Source organism: Megalops cyprinoides, chromosome 12, assembly GCF_013368585.1.
Source record: "Megalops cyprinoides isolate fMegCyp1 chromosome 12, fMegCyp1.pri, whole genome shotgun sequence".
NCBI classification, from domain to species: Eukaryota; Metazoa; Chordata; class Actinopteri; order Elopiformes; family Megalopidae; genus Megalops; species Megalops cyprinoides.
This window is the reverse complement of record NC_050594.1, coordinates 21,575,343-21,593,490: the sequence shown is the minus strand read 5'-3', so window position 1 is coordinate 21,593,490 and position 18,148 is coordinate 21,575,343. Positions and strand designations below refer to the sequence as shown.

Here is an 18,148-nt window from a genome sequence, read left to right as displayed (position 1 = left end):
GGCTCCTCACTCTCCAGCAACAGTCCATTTCTAAGGTATGGACATAAAGTAAATACACCAGCTTGGTAAACGGTTGTATCAGTCTTTGTTGAGTTTTTCCTTCCCTAGGAAAGCAAGGCAAAAGACAAAATAAAAACAAAGCAGAATACCTGCATTCTGGACCAATAAACATTAATTGTTCCAAATGAGTTTGTGTAAAGTTTGTGTAAAGTATGTATGGTTGGAATTGTACATAATGTATAAATGCAATGAAGTAAATAAAACATGGAAATGATTATGTAGCTTATAGCAAAAGCACTCTCCATTTCAATCTGCAGCATTCTTGTTAAAAAAAAAATCTTTCATAGGATGCACTTTCTACTCATTTTTCAATAACATTTGTCTTCAAATGAGGAAAAATTTACATGCTGTTATCTTGTCCTTCAGGTGCAGCAAATCAGCAAATCATAGTTAGGCATTAACAGAGATGAACTGGCACTACAGTAAAGTCAACATGGAAGCAGGTTCTACTGGTAATGAAGACCACCGCTTGTCCTTTAGCAATTACTACAGGCAATAAACCATTAAGGCTTACGGAAGGTTGGGTTTATCATTTTAGTAGCAACTCAGGAACATCTCGAAAAAATACTGTGGCTGTAAAGAAAAGGCAGAATAAAAATGTTGACTTGATATCTTTTGTGCAGTGGGTGTTCAATTCACGAAGCAAATGCGGTTTTACAGGCTGTGCGATCGCCATGAAGCAGCATGGAAAAAACCTAAAGCATGGGAATAGGTGGGCGAACTGTGTACTGCTCAGTGTACTGCATTTCAACAAGTAAAACAGGTACAAGAATGGAAAAAAGGATATGTCATAATAGTATCTCCTATGACAAGGGTTTATTAAAACATTCAATACTGTTTGGGTCCAATCTTTAAATAAGCTTAAAATTTAAGAAATGTATTGGTTAATCAACAGGAATACAGAACAAAATACAGACCAGTGCATTTTTGCTAATTATTCAGTTGATGGGCTGGTTTCTATATACCATATATGCATCACGCAGTGCAATGTCAGATGACAATGAAGTTGTACATAAAACGACTAAAAAAAGGGATAGTATAAAAACAACAGCTGTTTAGAAATACTACCCATCAAAATAAGGAAAAACAGGCCCTGACTGGCCTAACCTATGCAGGAACCGGGGCGTGTACACTTCAAATGTGCTCTTCTGTTCCAGTGTCCTCTGATAGTCTGTTTCTTACAAAACAAAACACTGCCTCTCCCATGTCGACACAAATTGTTTAAGTGAGTATGATCATGCAAACAGAGCTTTAATATTGTAATGTGGTCTTCTCTTACATAAGGAATGCAGAAATGAGCAATGCCTTGCTGAAGTGACAATGTCTGTCAGGACTGTCAGATTTGATTGAAACATGCCATATAGAAGCCAACCACAGGGGCCTTTCAACCTTGTACACAAAGTGCCACCTGGTGGATTCTAATAAAACAGCATCATCAGAAATAACCACTTCAGTATTGAATTTTGTGTCTCTGCTATAATGTAGTGCAAACAGGAAGTAGTAAAAAAAAAACCCTCCCAGTCTGTCCACAAATGTGCATTCCACCTGTATTTGATGATTTGATGATTCCACAATCTTCTTTTCTTCTGTTTATAATTCGTTTCCAGACTTGAAAGTGCCAACAAAAGCAGGAGGGTTGTGGGCAACCTTTGTCTCACTGATATTGTCTAAAACCCAAACCAGACTTCCTTAGCCATTGCAGTTATGGCATTTGATTGTTAGACATGAGTCCATGACTGGGTCTGAAGGACTAAGCAACCAAGCCTCCTTCTCCTTTTTCTTTCATTGAACTTTGATGAGTAGAAGCTCTAATCACAGTTTTAGTTTCAGGTCTGTTATCCAAATAAATGTCAGTACTAAACTTGAAGTTGTCACCCAGAAATGTACATCCAGAGCAAGTTTTTCAGAATTGGTAGGTGTCTCATACAAAATAACAAAAAAAGCAATTATTCAGTATTTTGGTGGGCATCAGTGGGGATTATAAAGGCCAAAGCCTTATCTTATAGTGCTAAATGCTTTACACAGCACAGGCCCCATTACACCTGTAGTGGTATTGCCTAAGATAGTCTCTGAGTGAGTGCGGCAAGGGCAGGGCCTCGATCCCCTGATAGGTGGTGCAGCTACAGATGACCGCCCTGCAGAGGTGCTGCAGGGAAAAGGGGAAGTTTCTGGGCAGCGGGCGGGACAGAAGAGGCTCGAAGAAGAGGCACGTGGCGGGGTCACTGTAGTGCTTGAGCAGGCCGGTGACGCTGGGGTCCCGGTACACGCAGGGGTCGCGGCCGTCGAAGCTGAAGCGCTTGCCGTTCTGCTCGATGCGGGCATGCAGGGAACGGCTGTAGCGGCGGAAGCTGACAGAGAAGAGGAACTCGTCCTGGGCGGAGTCCCGGAGCAGGAAGGTGCCCTCCGGCTGGCCCTCCAGCAGCTCCTCAGCCTCGAAGCGGTCCAGGACGCCCCAGTAGCAGGGGCTGTTGTTGATCTGGAGCAGGTCGGGTACCAGGATGTAGTCGGTGTGGGAGCAGCCCTGCGCTCTGTTGCCCGGGCGGGAGGGATCCCAGTCGTCCAGGCTCTGAGTCCCGCCCGAGCTGATCTCCTCCCAGGAAATCAAGGGCGGAGGGGAAGAGGAAGAGGAGGAGGGAAAAGCCCTCTCTTTGTGGTCAGCGCCTACACCTATGGACCCACCCGGCTGCGAGACGTGCTTTTTGATAAGGTGCCAGCAGTGCGCGAGTTCAGATTTGGGGGAGAAAGGACACTTATCCTGCATCAGCTCCGACACGTGGATCTTGCGCTTTGACCAGAGCAGTACAGAGAAGGGACGGGAGGCCCCGGATTGGTGGTGATGGTGATGGTGGTGGTGGTGGGTGCGAATCGGAAAACACTGGCCAACCGCGTCCTGAAACTTTTGCCGGAGGGATCGGCGGGACAGGGCTTTTCGGCAGGGGATCTCCGGGTCCCCCTCGCCCAGCGTTGTGCAGCTGCACTTCCTCTCCCTGCGCCTCCGAGGGCAGGAAGCTGAGCGCCCCACCTGATCTTCCTCCGCCTCCGTGCCCCTCACACCCATGTCATTTTGGGCGCTCCTGGACCGCTTCTTGCTGCTCCATACGTAGCTGTCTGCACTCCAGCTGCGGATGCATTTTGGCCGGGTGTCCGAGTTCCGAGATTTCTTCTCTGACATATCTGCCTTTCTGGAGCTCATAGATCTGGTGTTTCGCTGAATGTAATGAACTGAGCTAAAGGCTACACTATTTAAAGATAATTTCTAGAATTTAGTTCACCTGCGAGTACAATGAAAATCCACAGGTTGAAATTTATGTTGTATTAAAACATGCCACAGAATTGTTTTTACATGGAATGAGGAGGAAATGATTCTGTTCCTATTTTCTTGTATTAATGGGAATCTATTAATGGACAAGTCCAAACCTCTTTTTGAAATTAGAGACAATATTTCCTTTCATCACAACTTTGAACTTATTGACATCCTCTGGCGACACTGTTTTTTCTGTTCCATATGGATTTTCTTGACTTTGTTTCTTTACTGGAACACCAATGCATTCCCCTTCTGAAAGTTCCAGTAAAAGTCTAAATATCTTGCTTCTTCAGTCTGTGGGAAAAACGAAAGGAAATCAATGTTGGGTCGTTTGCTGTGCTAGTCAGTCCCCAGGGAGGCCTGCTAGCCTACAGAGTACACTGTGATATGGTCACTAATCCAACAACAGATGGTTTGCAAACACGACGAACTTAGCTATTTAAAATGTTTGATTATGAATGCGGATATAGATCAACATTTAGCATTATTATAACGCCACAGAGAGTTCAAACAGCCCCACGTTACTCCCACATTACCGCTAGTGAAGTTATAATTATAAGACAATATTGTAACGTTGTTAGACACGAAGAAAAAATCCTAGCGGTTATCTCTACATGTTAAAAATCTACATTTTAAACATCCATTATCAGACACAACGGCGGAATTGTTGACCTGTGTACCAAATGCGCAACGTGCGCAATGCCGTATATACGCGAACGTGTATATGTGCAAAGTAATTCGTATTTGTCTTTAATAATAATAATAATAATAATAATAATAATAATAATAATAATAATAAAGGACATAAATAGACCTAGGATCCATGCCTATACCCCAAGCGGGATGTAATCACCATTGCACACAATTTAAAATTTAAAATTTACTTTGACCCATATTTGGCTAAAACAGGCTTTTGCCCTTTATAAATAGCGTATACCATCAATATTTTATATAGTTAATTATTGTCTCTTGAATTACAGTTGGTATGACTATGCAAGAATGTTATGGCTTTGTCATGACAAACTAAAAACATTAAAACTTATAGCTAAACAGGTAAAATACACAGACTGGTTGCATGCCACCCTTACAATAATCCAAAATGATCAACAATTTTACGGCTACTCTCTAAAGAATTTCAGCTGATGAAACAAGTTTTAAGAAACTTACCGTATTTGATTTTTTAGCAAAACATTTCGTTAGTTGATCGGAACAGAGTCTTTTCCATTCCGCACTCCTACGTCTTCACTGTTCAAAGCACTGTCAAACCACTGTAGACTAGCGCTCCGCTCGCTTTAAAGAACACAGCCCTGATGGTCCTCTGGGAGTTGTCCTTTTCCCTCATTAGCCTGGATGGTAAGGAGTATTCCTCCCCCCTCAACACAATCGCACGCGTACAGACCTACACTATGTCGAGGAAGTGACGGCCCATTATAACTGAGGTATAGGTTGGACACCCTGTTTCCTCCCTTGGGTGAGAGAGGTAAATTTAGGGGAAATGAATGATTAGTCGCCAATCAATACGGAGCTGGGCTTTCAATCAAGATCACGATAAGCCAGGTAATAGTTTGTTCTTGTCCTGTACAATTGTTATTCTGTACAATCAGATCCTCTTTCATTTTTTAATAACGCACAGTTCCATGAAGTTTATAAATTAATCAAAAGGAACATAGCAGTTCAACAACAAAAAAGATCGGTCTGTAAAAGGTCATTTAATGTAATTTCCAAGAAATATGCTGCGTCTGAACCTCCTTGGTTCTACATTGTCAGATAACGTTCTAGCTGTAGAGCCAGAAACGACTGTCTTCATTGTCTGCTCAAGATTTATGACTCGCCATCTAACAAACCTCAATGTAATTAAGCGATAATAATAGACTGCTACTTCTGTTCACCAGTACAGCCTTGTTGGGAAGGGAACGGTGATGCTTTTAGACAGCGCTGTGCGAATGATTTATTGATTTTTTAATCAATAAGGCTGTTCCTTTAAGTTCCTCTACATCCGGCGACCTCGCCGTTGTTCGACGAAGAAAAGAAGAGTCTTGTCGACACGGAACTCTTTTCAATCTATAAGCCATTCCCACCTTCCGCCTTAAAACGCTCTGTATCAGATATCAAAAGGAGTATCTGAATACTGGACATCCGGGCAGCTAAAAGCGTTGTTGGATAAATCCAATAGCTCGTTGCCCATCCACAGTAGTCATTAATAAGGTGATGTCATGTTCATATTTAAAACTAATTTTCATGGCCTTGTCCACATCATTCCTTGCTAGACATATTAAACTTGTAGTATATGTATTATTTATAAGGACTAAGCCATTACAACTGGTGAATCAAAATACCAATGCTTCCATTCTGATTGGGCTAAGTGTAAAGAAGGAAAACGAGAGATCATCAGTCAGTTTTTAAAGATCCAGATAATGTGATGACATCCTCCTTCCGATGAAACAGCTTTTTAATATTTGATGAGTCGTTTATTATTAAACCCCAAAAAGAGCTATATTTTTTGTCATGGTATGGGATAGACTATTAATTTTCTGCAAAGGCCTACCAGTTATGGCAAAGGCAGAAAGTGCAGTAAAATGGTAGTTGTGAACTTTAGTAAAGATTTACAACAATGGAGCTTTCTCATTTGGCCTTGAACATGGATTTAAGAGAAATGCATGTACACAAGTATACAATGTACATAAAAGAGTCTGAGCAAGGATCATGTTAGGTTCTGTGAAATTACAATGAAGGTTATGAAAGTGCTGATAAATTTCTTTTAGAAGGTGTTTTCATCCCTTTCAATGGTTTGAAAGCATTGTGCAGGAAATGACAATAGGAAACCTCAACTACAATGTGTCACATCCACCCAGCTGAGGCATGATAGCCATTTTTGCACCAGAAAGCCATGTCACGCATCATACATGGCTATTAAAATGAGGGATGAGTAGGATACGGCACACAGCCCTAGTCTTTTATGATGAGTGCAATGTATTTCTCACAGTGCAAACATGCTGATCCATGTACCTCCTGCAATATAGTTTGCCATTGTATCTGCCTGGTTTAAAGATAAGACCTAACCCAACCCAATCCTATGTAGGTTCAGCCATTTGAACAGAGAATGCTTCTGAGTGGTAATGCTGCCGGCTGGGATAGATGTCAGTTTGTATGCTGTAATTGTACATAAATTCTCTCAACTGTTTCCCTGTCTCTAATCAGTGGAAAATAATACCCTTGGCTTTGAGTACCAGCTCTTGTCCTTCAGCAGAACAGGTAAATGTTTGTTTGTTTTTTCTGCCTTGTTTTATAGGAAAACTTGTGGTTTTGACATTTAATGGGTCTGTTTCATCTGACTATTCCTTATAATTACAATGGAAACAAGTAAATGCAGTACAGCTACATCTGATTTTCATGTTGTTATCAAATCTTTCATGCCTTGTCTTCCACAGAGTCAACATGAATTACCATCTAAACAATAAATAAAGTGAATACGAATTGAAAAATACGTAAACTAAGCAGAAAACACTGTAAGTGGTATTGTTTCAAGAGGCATACTTATGAGACTTTGTCTCAGGATAATATAACTTGCCAACCCAATATGAGCATGATGCACGGTTACAATCCTCTGTCTGTCATCTCACACCAGAGTGCTCACAGTCAGGATGTGGAGGAAACTTAGTATGGCCATTAAGATGGTACAGTTCGTTATGGCTGCTGAGGGACCTGATCAGGGAGGTTTTATAAATGCCAGATATTACAGTGTTATCGATCCGATGAACAGCAGACCAGGATGAGCACCGTGAATAATTTATTAGTTGGTACAGATGAATAGGAAGGTAAAAGCTAGACAAACAGCGCTCACTCGATTACGAGCTACCATTCTCTCAGGTTTTTACACCTCCCGCCTGGCCCGATAATGACAGTAAAACAACTTAGGACTGTAGACCCTGTACTGCACATCCTTTAGTGCAACTGTGCATATTGTCTGTGTATGCTTAATTTTTAGATTCATATTTGATCACAGGTCTGTTAGCCCATTGTAATGAGAAAGATGCTTGGAATCAAGGTAAAAACGTTACCAGTGCGGAGCCTCAGACTTTCTCCAAATGTTTGACTCCATTAATCTGTAATCAACAAAGGGCCGCTGTGGTCTCTGCCGTAGTGCAGTGCTGTGCTGTTGTGGTGTTCTGGACACTGTCATCCACCGGAGGAGTCTCTGGGCTGTGCACTGTCACTGGTTTACCTCCAGGATGACTGATTACAAGGTAAACCGATTATTTAAGCTGCTCAGAGACTTGTAGCCAGCCCTCCTTTTCCCCCCATTGTCTCCCACAGACTGCATGGAAGGAGTCTTGCCTTTGAAGTTGGGACTGTATTGATGCTGAGATTGTTAGAAGCAAGCTCCCACAGTCACATATCAAGGAACAATCTTAGTAGAGCCTTTAATGAGGGTATAAACTGTATTTTTCTGTTATTTTCACTGCATTTAGTAAGCATGCCTAAATACATTCATCAACAGTACTGACGATGTGTAAATTATCTTCAGGGAAAATGTGAAGGAAAAATAAAATCTTACCAGGTGACCCCAACACCACACATGCCCGGCCCCTCTCCTTGGTGTGCTGCCTAGTATGGTCCCTCTGACTTTGTAACATGAAATCACTTCCTTTCCTCCTGGTGTAGATTTCCTGGAATTTACTTTTTTTCAGAACTCAGGATCCCCTGCCCTTTTCTGGCTCCTATTGCTTGGGGGACCTCCTACATCAGGCCCCCTCCATGTGAAACTCACCCTTGTTCCCTGCTTCATCCCAGAGTAGCCATTAGGAGCAGACAGGGTGCATCTCCTCAATATAAATCTCCCACTCAATTCAATGATCCACAGTCATGTAAACCAGTGTATCAGCTTTCGGGCCCAGGATTTTTATGTGCAGTGTCATCCCACTTCCCGCTAGGTTAATTCAATACCTAGTTTTTTCTCGGTTTTGCTTTCCATCTGCTTTGTTGGTTTAGCACATTAGAAAGATCTCTGGCTGTTTTTCACTGTGGCCCAACTGTCGAGGGGTTGTTATTCCCCAGCATTCTCACCATATGTTTTTTAAACTCTGTCAGCAGTGGGTTTTACACATCACCGACTGGCCAAGATTCAGAGGACTAGATTTAAAGCTCACTTCCTCAGGGTTTACCGTGGTTTTAGTGCCACCCATTTCCAGCCATTACACACTTAACACCTACCCAGATAGCCCAAACAATTTTCTGAGGAGACTGTGCATCCTTCATTAGATGAGTCAGAAGTGTGGTGAAATTCAGTGAACTATATCTGTAAACCAGACAAGAGCAGAAATTTGGAGGGCAAATTGTAGCAAATGCAGCTGTCCTGCATTTAACACCCTGTTTTAGAAAGACAGATGACTTTGATTGTCCTTCAGTCTAGAGGGTCCAGTCAAGGGCATTTATTTAGGTTATGAATTTATTTAGGGCATTTATACAGGTTATTATTTAGGTAAAATCATTGTTAACTACACTATTATCATTTCCATTAAGTATATATGCAGTTTGCTTCTGAAATGATTCCTGTGCTGTCCTGAAAAAAAAAAAAACATCAATTATTTCAGAACGAAACACAAGGAAAGTGTTTGGTTGGACAAGCTGATGACAAATGCGAGACGGATTCATAAATGCTTGCAATGTTCAACAAAATATTCCCTTATTACTCATGCATGTAAGTGTACAGTTTAAAACACTGTCCATGTTAGTTCAACTTGTCCCTGAACAGTGAAATGCAGAAACACCATGCGCATCCATCACCACAATTCAATGCAAGCATGACATCATCTTCCTCACAGTGACTCATCAAGACTTATTAAGGAGTATTATGTACTTCCACACCTGCATCATACAGCAAAGATGTTATAAACTCCTAGTGTAAATTAAATGGATTCCCTGAAATGTGAACTACTTATGCCTTATCTAGATGGAAACACAAGAACATTTTAAATACTCTGAAACACCAACCTGTAAATTTAAACTATCTGGGACTTACCAACAGGTTTCTAACTCTGTTCTCTTGTAAAACGCCTTTGCATTAAAACCTCCTACACTGTGCACATCTCCTGGCTGTCTCATGACCCCAAATGCATATGGGGTGAAATCATCAAAAAGGCCTATATGTCTCTTTATTCATCTAAATGTAAGGATACATGAAAATCAATAGCAGAGGAGTGAAATTCCAGTAACTGTTAGTCTGTATGCTGCTTACACAGCGGGTCTACCATCACAGGCAGACACATCAATGACACTGACAGACTACACTCAACACAGATCTATAGCAGAGCTAAAAGACTTAACAATCTTCCCAAATTTCCATACACACAGGAAATACTTTGACATTTCACATCACCATCAAATCAATTGAGGAGTTTGAATCCCACTCCATTTGGCGTTCAATGTACATTATGTGAAGGTATGAAATACACGTTGGATGTTCTGTCAGTGTTTTCCTTCAAAAGCCTAATCTGGGTAAATATCAAATAGTATTAAGCTGTAACTGTGATCCAATACTGTTTTATCACACTGCTTCCTATAGATGTTAAAGCTTGTGGGAAAAACACATTCATGTAATAAATCAAGATCCCTCGAAGAAGAAAATGGAAAGAGGCAAACTTTTCTTCTTAAGGGCAGACGTCATCATCAGGTGATGCTGGTATCTCCACTGCGCTGGATCCAGCTGGGAAGACTGATGCAGAGATGGAAGCACAAAATCACGCCCACTTAATCAACATGCAGCTGAAGTGAAAAGAGGAAGAAGAATACCACACAGGTGTCCTCAGAGACAAAGACTTCATTCTGTACACAGACAGATTTTCCTTTGAAAAGCAGCATACAAATCTAAGTAGAATGCACATATAAAGTATTCTCTTCTGGATCTGGATCCGCTGATGACAGGGACTTTGTTGTTCTGCAAAACTATTCATCAAGATGGTTCCTCTTATTTTGGACATGTCGGTCATTAAAGTACTGCAGACCCTTTCACCATATTGGATCATTTCTGAGTTGCTTAGTGACTGCAGGCTGCCAGTGATGTCCATGGCAATCTGTATTTGGCCGTTGGGTGGCTGCACTCCTCTGCTATGTGGACACTCCTAATAACAATGTGGACGAAATACTCAGATGATGAGAGCCTGGTATTAAAACACAAAAAATCTTCCATTGTAGAGCCAGACTTTGATGTTTTTAAATGGGCATAATGCCATTTAAGACTACCATCAGGACTGATTAGCTGGAAATGAATGTGAGCAGAACCAGAAAAGCTCTGCTCACACTATACATTCAAGTTTGACTACCCTTTTCAAAGGCATTTTTTCCACAACATTCACATAGTCACTTTTAGGAGTCTAGACTACTGGCAACTAACCTGAAGCACAATTATTAAATATAAAACAGAAACTATATATAAAAATACATACTGTCACACATAGCAATGCAATACCTAGCTAGTATAATTAGCTAGCTAGCAGACATTATTTGTTTAAAAATTCAGCTATATCATGTTGTACATATTTAAAAATGTACATATTCATATATATTCAAGAATTAAGGTATGCCATACAAAATGGTCATTGCGGAAGCAGTTTGTAATTGATTAAGGTTCTGGGTGTCAAAACACTGGTTATAGTATTTTAAAAGAAGAGGAAATGTTGCTAAACTACTGTTCTTTATGATCAGAACTGGGCAGCCCCTCCCTGGGAAGGGGAAATGTGACAAATGATGTTGAGCCTCCTGAAAAACAGGTCAGGCTGCATCTTCTCTCTCATCATCCCTTCACACCCCCAGACAGGCACGCCTGGAAAGAGAAAACCAGGCAATTCCTGTGTAGCTATGAACCCAATGAGGACAAAAAACTAAGACTGTCTACAGGGAGTATTAGTGTGACCAACCCAATGAAACACTGGGGGAAATGACTGATTAAAGAAAAATGAACAGAGCTCTACAAATTTAAGACTGTTTGACTGTTTGAGCACAAGATTACAACATTACATATAATTTCTCATTGCTTACATGCCTTGCTGTTCAGGATGAGGTCAGAGTGTCTGAACACAGAGGCTTACTCAAAGGCAAACTTGGGCTGTGGCGAAGTAACTGAAGGAGCTAGGGACTGGCCAAGCCTTCTGTTTGTAATTGCGATGAACTAAGGAAACAGAATCCTCACTGGGAACAGTGACAACCACAAAAAACACCCATACACAAGCCCTTGGGACAGCAACCGCCTCAATGACATCAACTCACCAGTCAGACTGCCAGTATCTTCTTAAAACTAACTCTTGGTCATCACCATCTGCAAACGCTCTATGGATGAGGAAAAAAGACTCCACACACATGCCAACAACAATAAGTCACATGGAGAATTAAAAGGAGGTGGTGTCACAATCGTAGACTCCCTGGCAAGACCTCAGCAATGGGAGGAGAGAGTTGTGTGAAAAAACAGGACTCTAATCTTTGAAGACGGACCCATTAGTAAACTCAGGAACTTGAGCTCAGTACCACCCCCATGAATCAGCAGTGGGCAGTGGAGGCAGGGATTGGTAAAATAAGGTCGTATGCTATGGACTTTGTGACAGCTCTACCATTGGTATGTGTTCCTAATTACTGTACGCTGCTGAGGACTGGGGAGCTCAGGGAACACTGTATGCCCACTTGTTAACTTAACACGTCGTTAAAATATGTATCTTATCAACTACATTCTTCAAGACGATAAGTATTTGCACTTACACTAACTGTAACAGACGATGAATTTTACACCCCAGACTTCTGTTGTCCTGCCAGTCAGATTTCATCTTATGCGGCGACACAATAAACAGATTTGTAGATTATTAAAATTAAATAGAATTATGTGCGTCTGAGGAACTTACGCACTTACTTGAAATTTACGAGCTGAAATGTTACACAACACGACTCTGGGGAAATGGACGTGTCCCTTATCCACTAGATGGCCCTAAAGTGCAGTAGTTTGTACAATGACACTAATATATAATAGCGTACTACAATAGCAATGAGCATTTGCTTGGTACATTGCAAACTGAGTTCGTTGTATAGCTACCTACATGAATAAATCCATTAACGGTATCAATGATCGTACTTTCAGTAAATAAGATAGCTAGCTATCTTAAGAATTTGCTTGCTAGCTAACATAATTCAAGTAGCGCTAACAAAGTGTCAGTGTTTGAATGAACACGATGAGCTTCCCAGCTATCTAGCAGAGCCTGACAAACGTATTCTCCTTTATAAACGTTAATTAGCAAGATGGCTTGCTGCTCTCTAACATTAACCATTCTGTTGCCTTCATGAGAATTTCACCGGTTCACAGGCAACGCAATCCTGTAATTTTGTTTAGTTAGGGCGCAGCATTATTTTTCCACATGTTGCAACATTTGTAGAAAGGTTAGCTAGCTAGCGAATTTACTTGCTGCCATGGAATAAATTGATTTAATACCACTCATTCCGTTTTAATTACTCATTAACGACGAGGCGTTAGCTGTATTCCACACATTTCCTTGTGTTTATTTCATGTCAAAGGGGTTTCCATGGAACTGCACAGGACCCATCCTGGATAGCTAAGTACGTCAATGCGCCGCGCCCCCTTCTCTCCAGCCCCTGCCACGTCATATCGTAGTGTTGAGAGGGGGAGGAGGAGGAAACACTCCTGCCAGTTGCTGGAGGTAGTTAGCCACCAAATTCGGAGGTGTTTCATTCAGACGAAACTTACAGAAAATCGTATTACCAAGCCAACGGTTCTTCTCGTCGTCGTCACTGTAAGTAATGTCACATTTCCTTTTGAACCGTGTTATTGTTTTGTATTTGGACGAAACAGTTCAGATAGGTGACTGGCTGCTACGAAACACCCACCATCGTGTCACCTAGCCAGCGCTGGTTAACTTAGTCTAACTGGCAGCGTTAAGTTAGATAACAGCTAAACCGAATTTGCCCTTTAAGTTAGATGGGTGACCGTACTTACAAGACTGTCAGTCGTTTTACTGACATAAACCTGGATTGCTCACCAGCTAAATTTGCTAAGTTTAGATGTTCCTTTGCATGGTTAGTGAATTACGTTGGCAATTACCTAGTTAGGTAGCTTCACAACTACCCATCAGACACCGACGTGTCTAATTAGCCAATTATGACAGATAGCCAGCTAGCGATACAAGTAGCGAGCCAACTATAGACTAGTTTGCAAACCAGACTGGTAGCATTAGCTAGGTGGACGCGGCAGCTACTTTTTGAGCAATCAAGTCTTCTATTTAGCTAGTATAACGATTCGTCAGAATAGCCTTAGCTGGTAAATGAACGGTCTTTAATCAGACAGTGTACAGCAAGAGTTATGAAGTGAGAATTGATATTACTTTGCAAGCAGTGCAAGCGAACAGGAAATGATTATCAAGGCGGATCAACTGCTGTAGCTAGCCGGCAAGTTAAATGCTTCTGAGACGAAGTGAGTACTGCCTGGATGGCTTGCAGTAATGAGCAAGCATACATTGAAATAACGTTAGCTTGGTAAAGTGCTAAATTCGAGATCTTGGAAAAACACAGATCTTGAACGATAGATACCTAGCTAGCTTATTACTTTACATCCATTTACTCAATGAACTGTTGCTAATCGCTTTTAACTTCAGGCATTTAATTCCAGGAGAGAATAATCTTAAACAAGCGATCACTCACATTGTTACTACGGTTTCATTAAACTTTCACAAAGTTAGGGTTCGCTGGCATTAATAAAAGGTGCGTCACACTGAATAATTGCGCCGAATCAAAGTCCATTGGGAAAAATAGTCCCGCTGCTGTACGATTGGGTAAACGTGTTCTACAGTGCTACCAGTCCCCAAAATGCAAGGGTGCTTGATGTCCATCTCCTGTTTCAAATCCTGGAGGGGAGGGGACTGGGTAGAAGGTCGGCCAAAAAAGCTGCTTTGTAACGGGGGTTAAACGTTCTAAGCCCAGCTCCCGGAGTTTGCGCTCCACCAAGGCAATTAATCAACCATTTGACGCCTTGATTGTTGTTTTAGCGTTGCCTAAATGGGTGTGTGAATGGGTTTAGAGAGCACTAAAACTTCGTGCATTGTACGCGTAAGTAACGGGATGTTAGACAACATGATGAGGTTTTATATCATTTGTCATTAATTCTGTTCTTTCCAAATCGAGATAGACGCTGCAGTATGCTTTTTGAATGCAAATTCATTTTGCTTTAAGATACTCTTTTATCCAGATTGAATAGTTCAGAGATTCATTCACCTTTTGTGTTATACTTTTTAATGGAAGTAGTTCTGTACATAATGATATGTTAGAGCAAGAGTCTCCTGAAGAGTCTTTTGGAATATGTTTAAGGTATGTATGGATAAGGATAGTATGCCATTGCTGAGAGGTAGCAAAAATGGATGACCAATTTTTCTCAAATGGAGTGATTATATAGGAAACATGGGTGCATGAGGTGGGTATCTTCAAATTACTCTTCACATTGAGTGGTACTGTTGATTATCCATTTTTGTCCCATCTTCAAGGTCTGTGGGATGTTACTGGACGAGACGCCGCTCTTCGACCCTTCGTTGCTCCAGGACCTGGACTGGAGTAGCAACACTGTGCCCTTCTCTCCACCCATTTCCCCCTCCCAACCAGGAGAAGGCCTGGTCCTCCGTCCCCTTCACACTGCCGACCTAAACCGAGGTACCAGTGCAAATCTACCCACAGTGGCAGACTAGCAACTCCATGTTCATTTCACCCAAAGATTTTCTACTGCTGACTGGTTGATGATCATGTTTTTCTGCCTGAAATACAGGATTTTACAAAGTGCTGTCTCAGCTCACCCTGGCCGGAGATGTCACACCTGAACAGTTTATCAGTAAGTGGCAATGAGGTATTTCTCACAGATCTGTAAGGTACATGAAATGAGTGAAGTTAAAAAAAAAAAAAAAACAACAAGCAGAAAACATGTAGTGGGGGAATGTCTGTTGGTTTATATACTTCTGAAAAGTGCCAAGTCAGGTATGAGTTTCAGCACATACTGTGTTTACAAACTTGTTCTGCATTTTTTAGAGAATTTCGAGCACATGAAGAAGACGGGCGATTACTACGTCATTGTAGTGGAGGACACAAATATTGGGCAAATTGTTGCTACAGCAACACTCATTACAGAGCACAAATTCATCCACGCCTGTGCCAAGGTAGAGTGCAGTTCACTGCTTAGTGTGCCGTTCTTTGTTCGGGGATACAGCACAGAGGCAGTACTCATCCTTGTTGTGCTTTTCACAGAGAGGGAGAGTGGAGGAAGTTGTAGTGAGTGACGAGTGCCGAGGGAAGCAGTTGGGGAAACTGTAAGTATGACTGTGCACAATTCACTTAGGAATTCCTGGAATGTCTGTCTAAAGATTTCAGTGACATCATCTAGGGTGGTCATTGGAGCATGACATGTGTTAATTTGAGATGTCACCTAGCCATGAGTACACATTGTTATCAACAATTTTATCATCACCTCTACAGACAAAGAGAAACCAAGTGAGATTTATTTACGTGTTGCAATATTATTATATTCAACATTTTCTCTTTGGAAACAGACATTTTCAATTGGTGGACACTTAAGTATGATAAACATTTTTTTAAAATGACATTTTAGGCTGTCTAGTGGGACTTTCTGCCATGAAGAAGTGGCAACACTGTTTGAATCACTTTTGTCGTACTGTCATTTGTAAATTCTCAATATTATTTCCCAAATTACAGGTTGGTGTCAACTCTCACCCTTCTCAGCAAAAAATTGGATTGTTACAAAATAACATTGGAATGTGCACCAAATAATGTGGCCTTCTACAAGAAATTTGGTTACTCTGCATCAGATGAGACGTACATGCAATGTCGGTTCTTTGAATAAGGTCTTGCCAAGCTCCTGATGGCTGGATGGAACTGGGATAACAAACCCCCAAACCCCTCATACAAACAGACAGGCTAAGATCCCAAAGGTACATCACCTCTTTGGAGCTCCTGCTGTGCATTCTTCATATACCACCCCCCAAGAGAAAATTAAACTGGTCATGTAAGAACACTGTGCTCCATGAAGACACTGCTTAGGCTGTTACAGTAAGTGTACTTCAGAACGTGCATTTCAAAATGTCAGCATACACCCTCCATATTTGAACCTCTGAACTACAGCAGTTGTTCCTTTGAGTGCTTGGAGTGGAAAGATTGTGGGACTGGAGGTCAACCTGACTCACTGTTTACATAAAACGACAATGCTGTGTTTCGTTGTTCGACCCATGACAGGATCAAATTTAGACTGTTCGGCCCAGCTGTAGAAGCTGTAATTCTCGAGATACAAAGGTGATTAGCAAGGTCTCTAACACCCCTGCACCAATGACTAATTGAACTGTGAATAACAATGTACAAATGTATAAATCATTATTTCATATGTATTGATTATGCATTAGCATAAGTTACCCGTTTTTCTGCTATTTGCACCTCAGTAACCAAAATAGAACCCAAATCTATTGTTTGATATGTATGCAGAATGCTAAAACAAAGTGTTTACTCCAGGGATGTGTTTTTTGTTTCTAGTATTGGCCATCTTGTGCAAAGGTACTGTAAAATTTGGTGTACACATTGCCACCCTGTCTTGAGAATCCCACAGCAAGAGTCTGGTGTGAGAGTTACCTCCCATTTTGTTCCCTATTTTTAGTAGCCCTTGAGGATGCATTGAAAACATTTACATCAGATTTTACAATGCTTCATCCAAATGAGTCATGTTACTGGAAAGGTGTACTCCCCTCTTTAACTGTCACAAGTTTTTAAAAACACTTATTTTAATGTTTGACTTCATGATGTAAAAAGCCAAAGACTGGATGTACATAAAAATACTGTTAGATGAAGTACATTAGAAGGAAAAACACCAGTAAAAAGGGCTTGTTTTCTCATTTTATGAATGAATATTCTGGACACTTTTGGTTGAGTGGTGGTGTTATGCTGTTAATCATCAGAATTTCTGGTACTGGTGGATATCTAAGTAACATAGATGGTTAAACTTATGTATGTGGCAATTATTCATTTATCAGTCTCCCAGTTCAGAATTTTACATTATTTTAAACATTATTTGTGATGTGTGTAACTCAATATAATTTGATGGCAACGAGCAAGAGTTAGAACCCCAAACCCACTGTATTCCATGTGGAATTCAGGTAGATGGTTGATTTTTTTTTTTTTTTTTAATAAACTGCAATCCTGCTCAAACACAGCATACAATGGAATTGGACCCAAGGTAAATGAGGAAATTTACAAAAGATCTCCAACATTTTCCCCTTACAGATGAAGAGAGACACACACACACATATATATTATATATATATATAAATTGCCATTTACTGAGTTTTTGGGGTATGAGAATTTAGAAGTATAGTTGCTTTTTATTTATTTAATTTCAATAGTATGAATTTAGATTCAGAAATAATATACCTGAAGTCTTGGGAACTGGGGATAATTCATGTCTTAACATTATTTATTTGCAAAAATGAACAATGTTGTAAAGTGCATATAAATTATCTTTTGCAAACAACTGCCTGTTTGTTTTCTCTTCCTTTGTTTTTTAGGCAATGAAAATCGAAAAACCCTCTAAAGCAAAATTCTTTTATTCATAAATATTATTTAGTTTGGTTTACAGTCTTGCACCTATTATGTACAATATTTACTGCAGACCAATGTTGGGGTTTTTAAAAGAAAGGAAAAAAAAAATCGCCCCTCTCATGCCTCTAAACGGTATGTCAATGCAGTAACATCACCTCC

At 40.7% G+C, this 18,148-nt stretch overlaps 2 protein-coding genes across 2 annotated transcripts; one reads left to right on the top strand and one right to left on the bottom strand.

Annotated features, from left to right (window-relative positions):
- Positions 1–1,993: 1,993 nt before the first annotated feature.
- socs4 (suppressor of cytokine signaling 4) lies at positions 1,994–3,422 on the bottom strand. Its single transcript, XM_036543020.1, has one exon. The coding sequence runs from the start codon at positions 3,251–3,253 to the stop codon at positions 2,078–2,080; it is 1,176 nt and encodes a 391-aa protein (XP_036398913.1). The 5' UTR covers positions 3,254–3,422; the 3' UTR covers positions 1,994–2,077.
- Positions 3,423–13,024: 9,602 nt separating this feature from the next.
- Positions 13,025–17,755, top strand: gnpnat1 (glucosamine-phosphate N-acetyltransferase 1). Its single transcript, XM_036541539.1, has 6 exons — positions 13,025–13,149; positions 14,890–15,052; positions 15,165–15,227; positions 15,422–15,549; positions 15,638–15,699; positions 16,103–17,755. The coding sequence occupies exons 2-6, from the start codon at positions 14,899–14,901 to the stop codon at positions 16,248–16,250; spliced, it is 555 nt and encodes a 184-aa protein (XP_036397432.1). The 5' UTR covers positions 13,025–13,149; positions 14,890–14,898; the 3' UTR covers positions 16,251–17,755.
- The last annotated feature ends 393 nt before the right edge of the window (positions 17,756–18,148 follow it).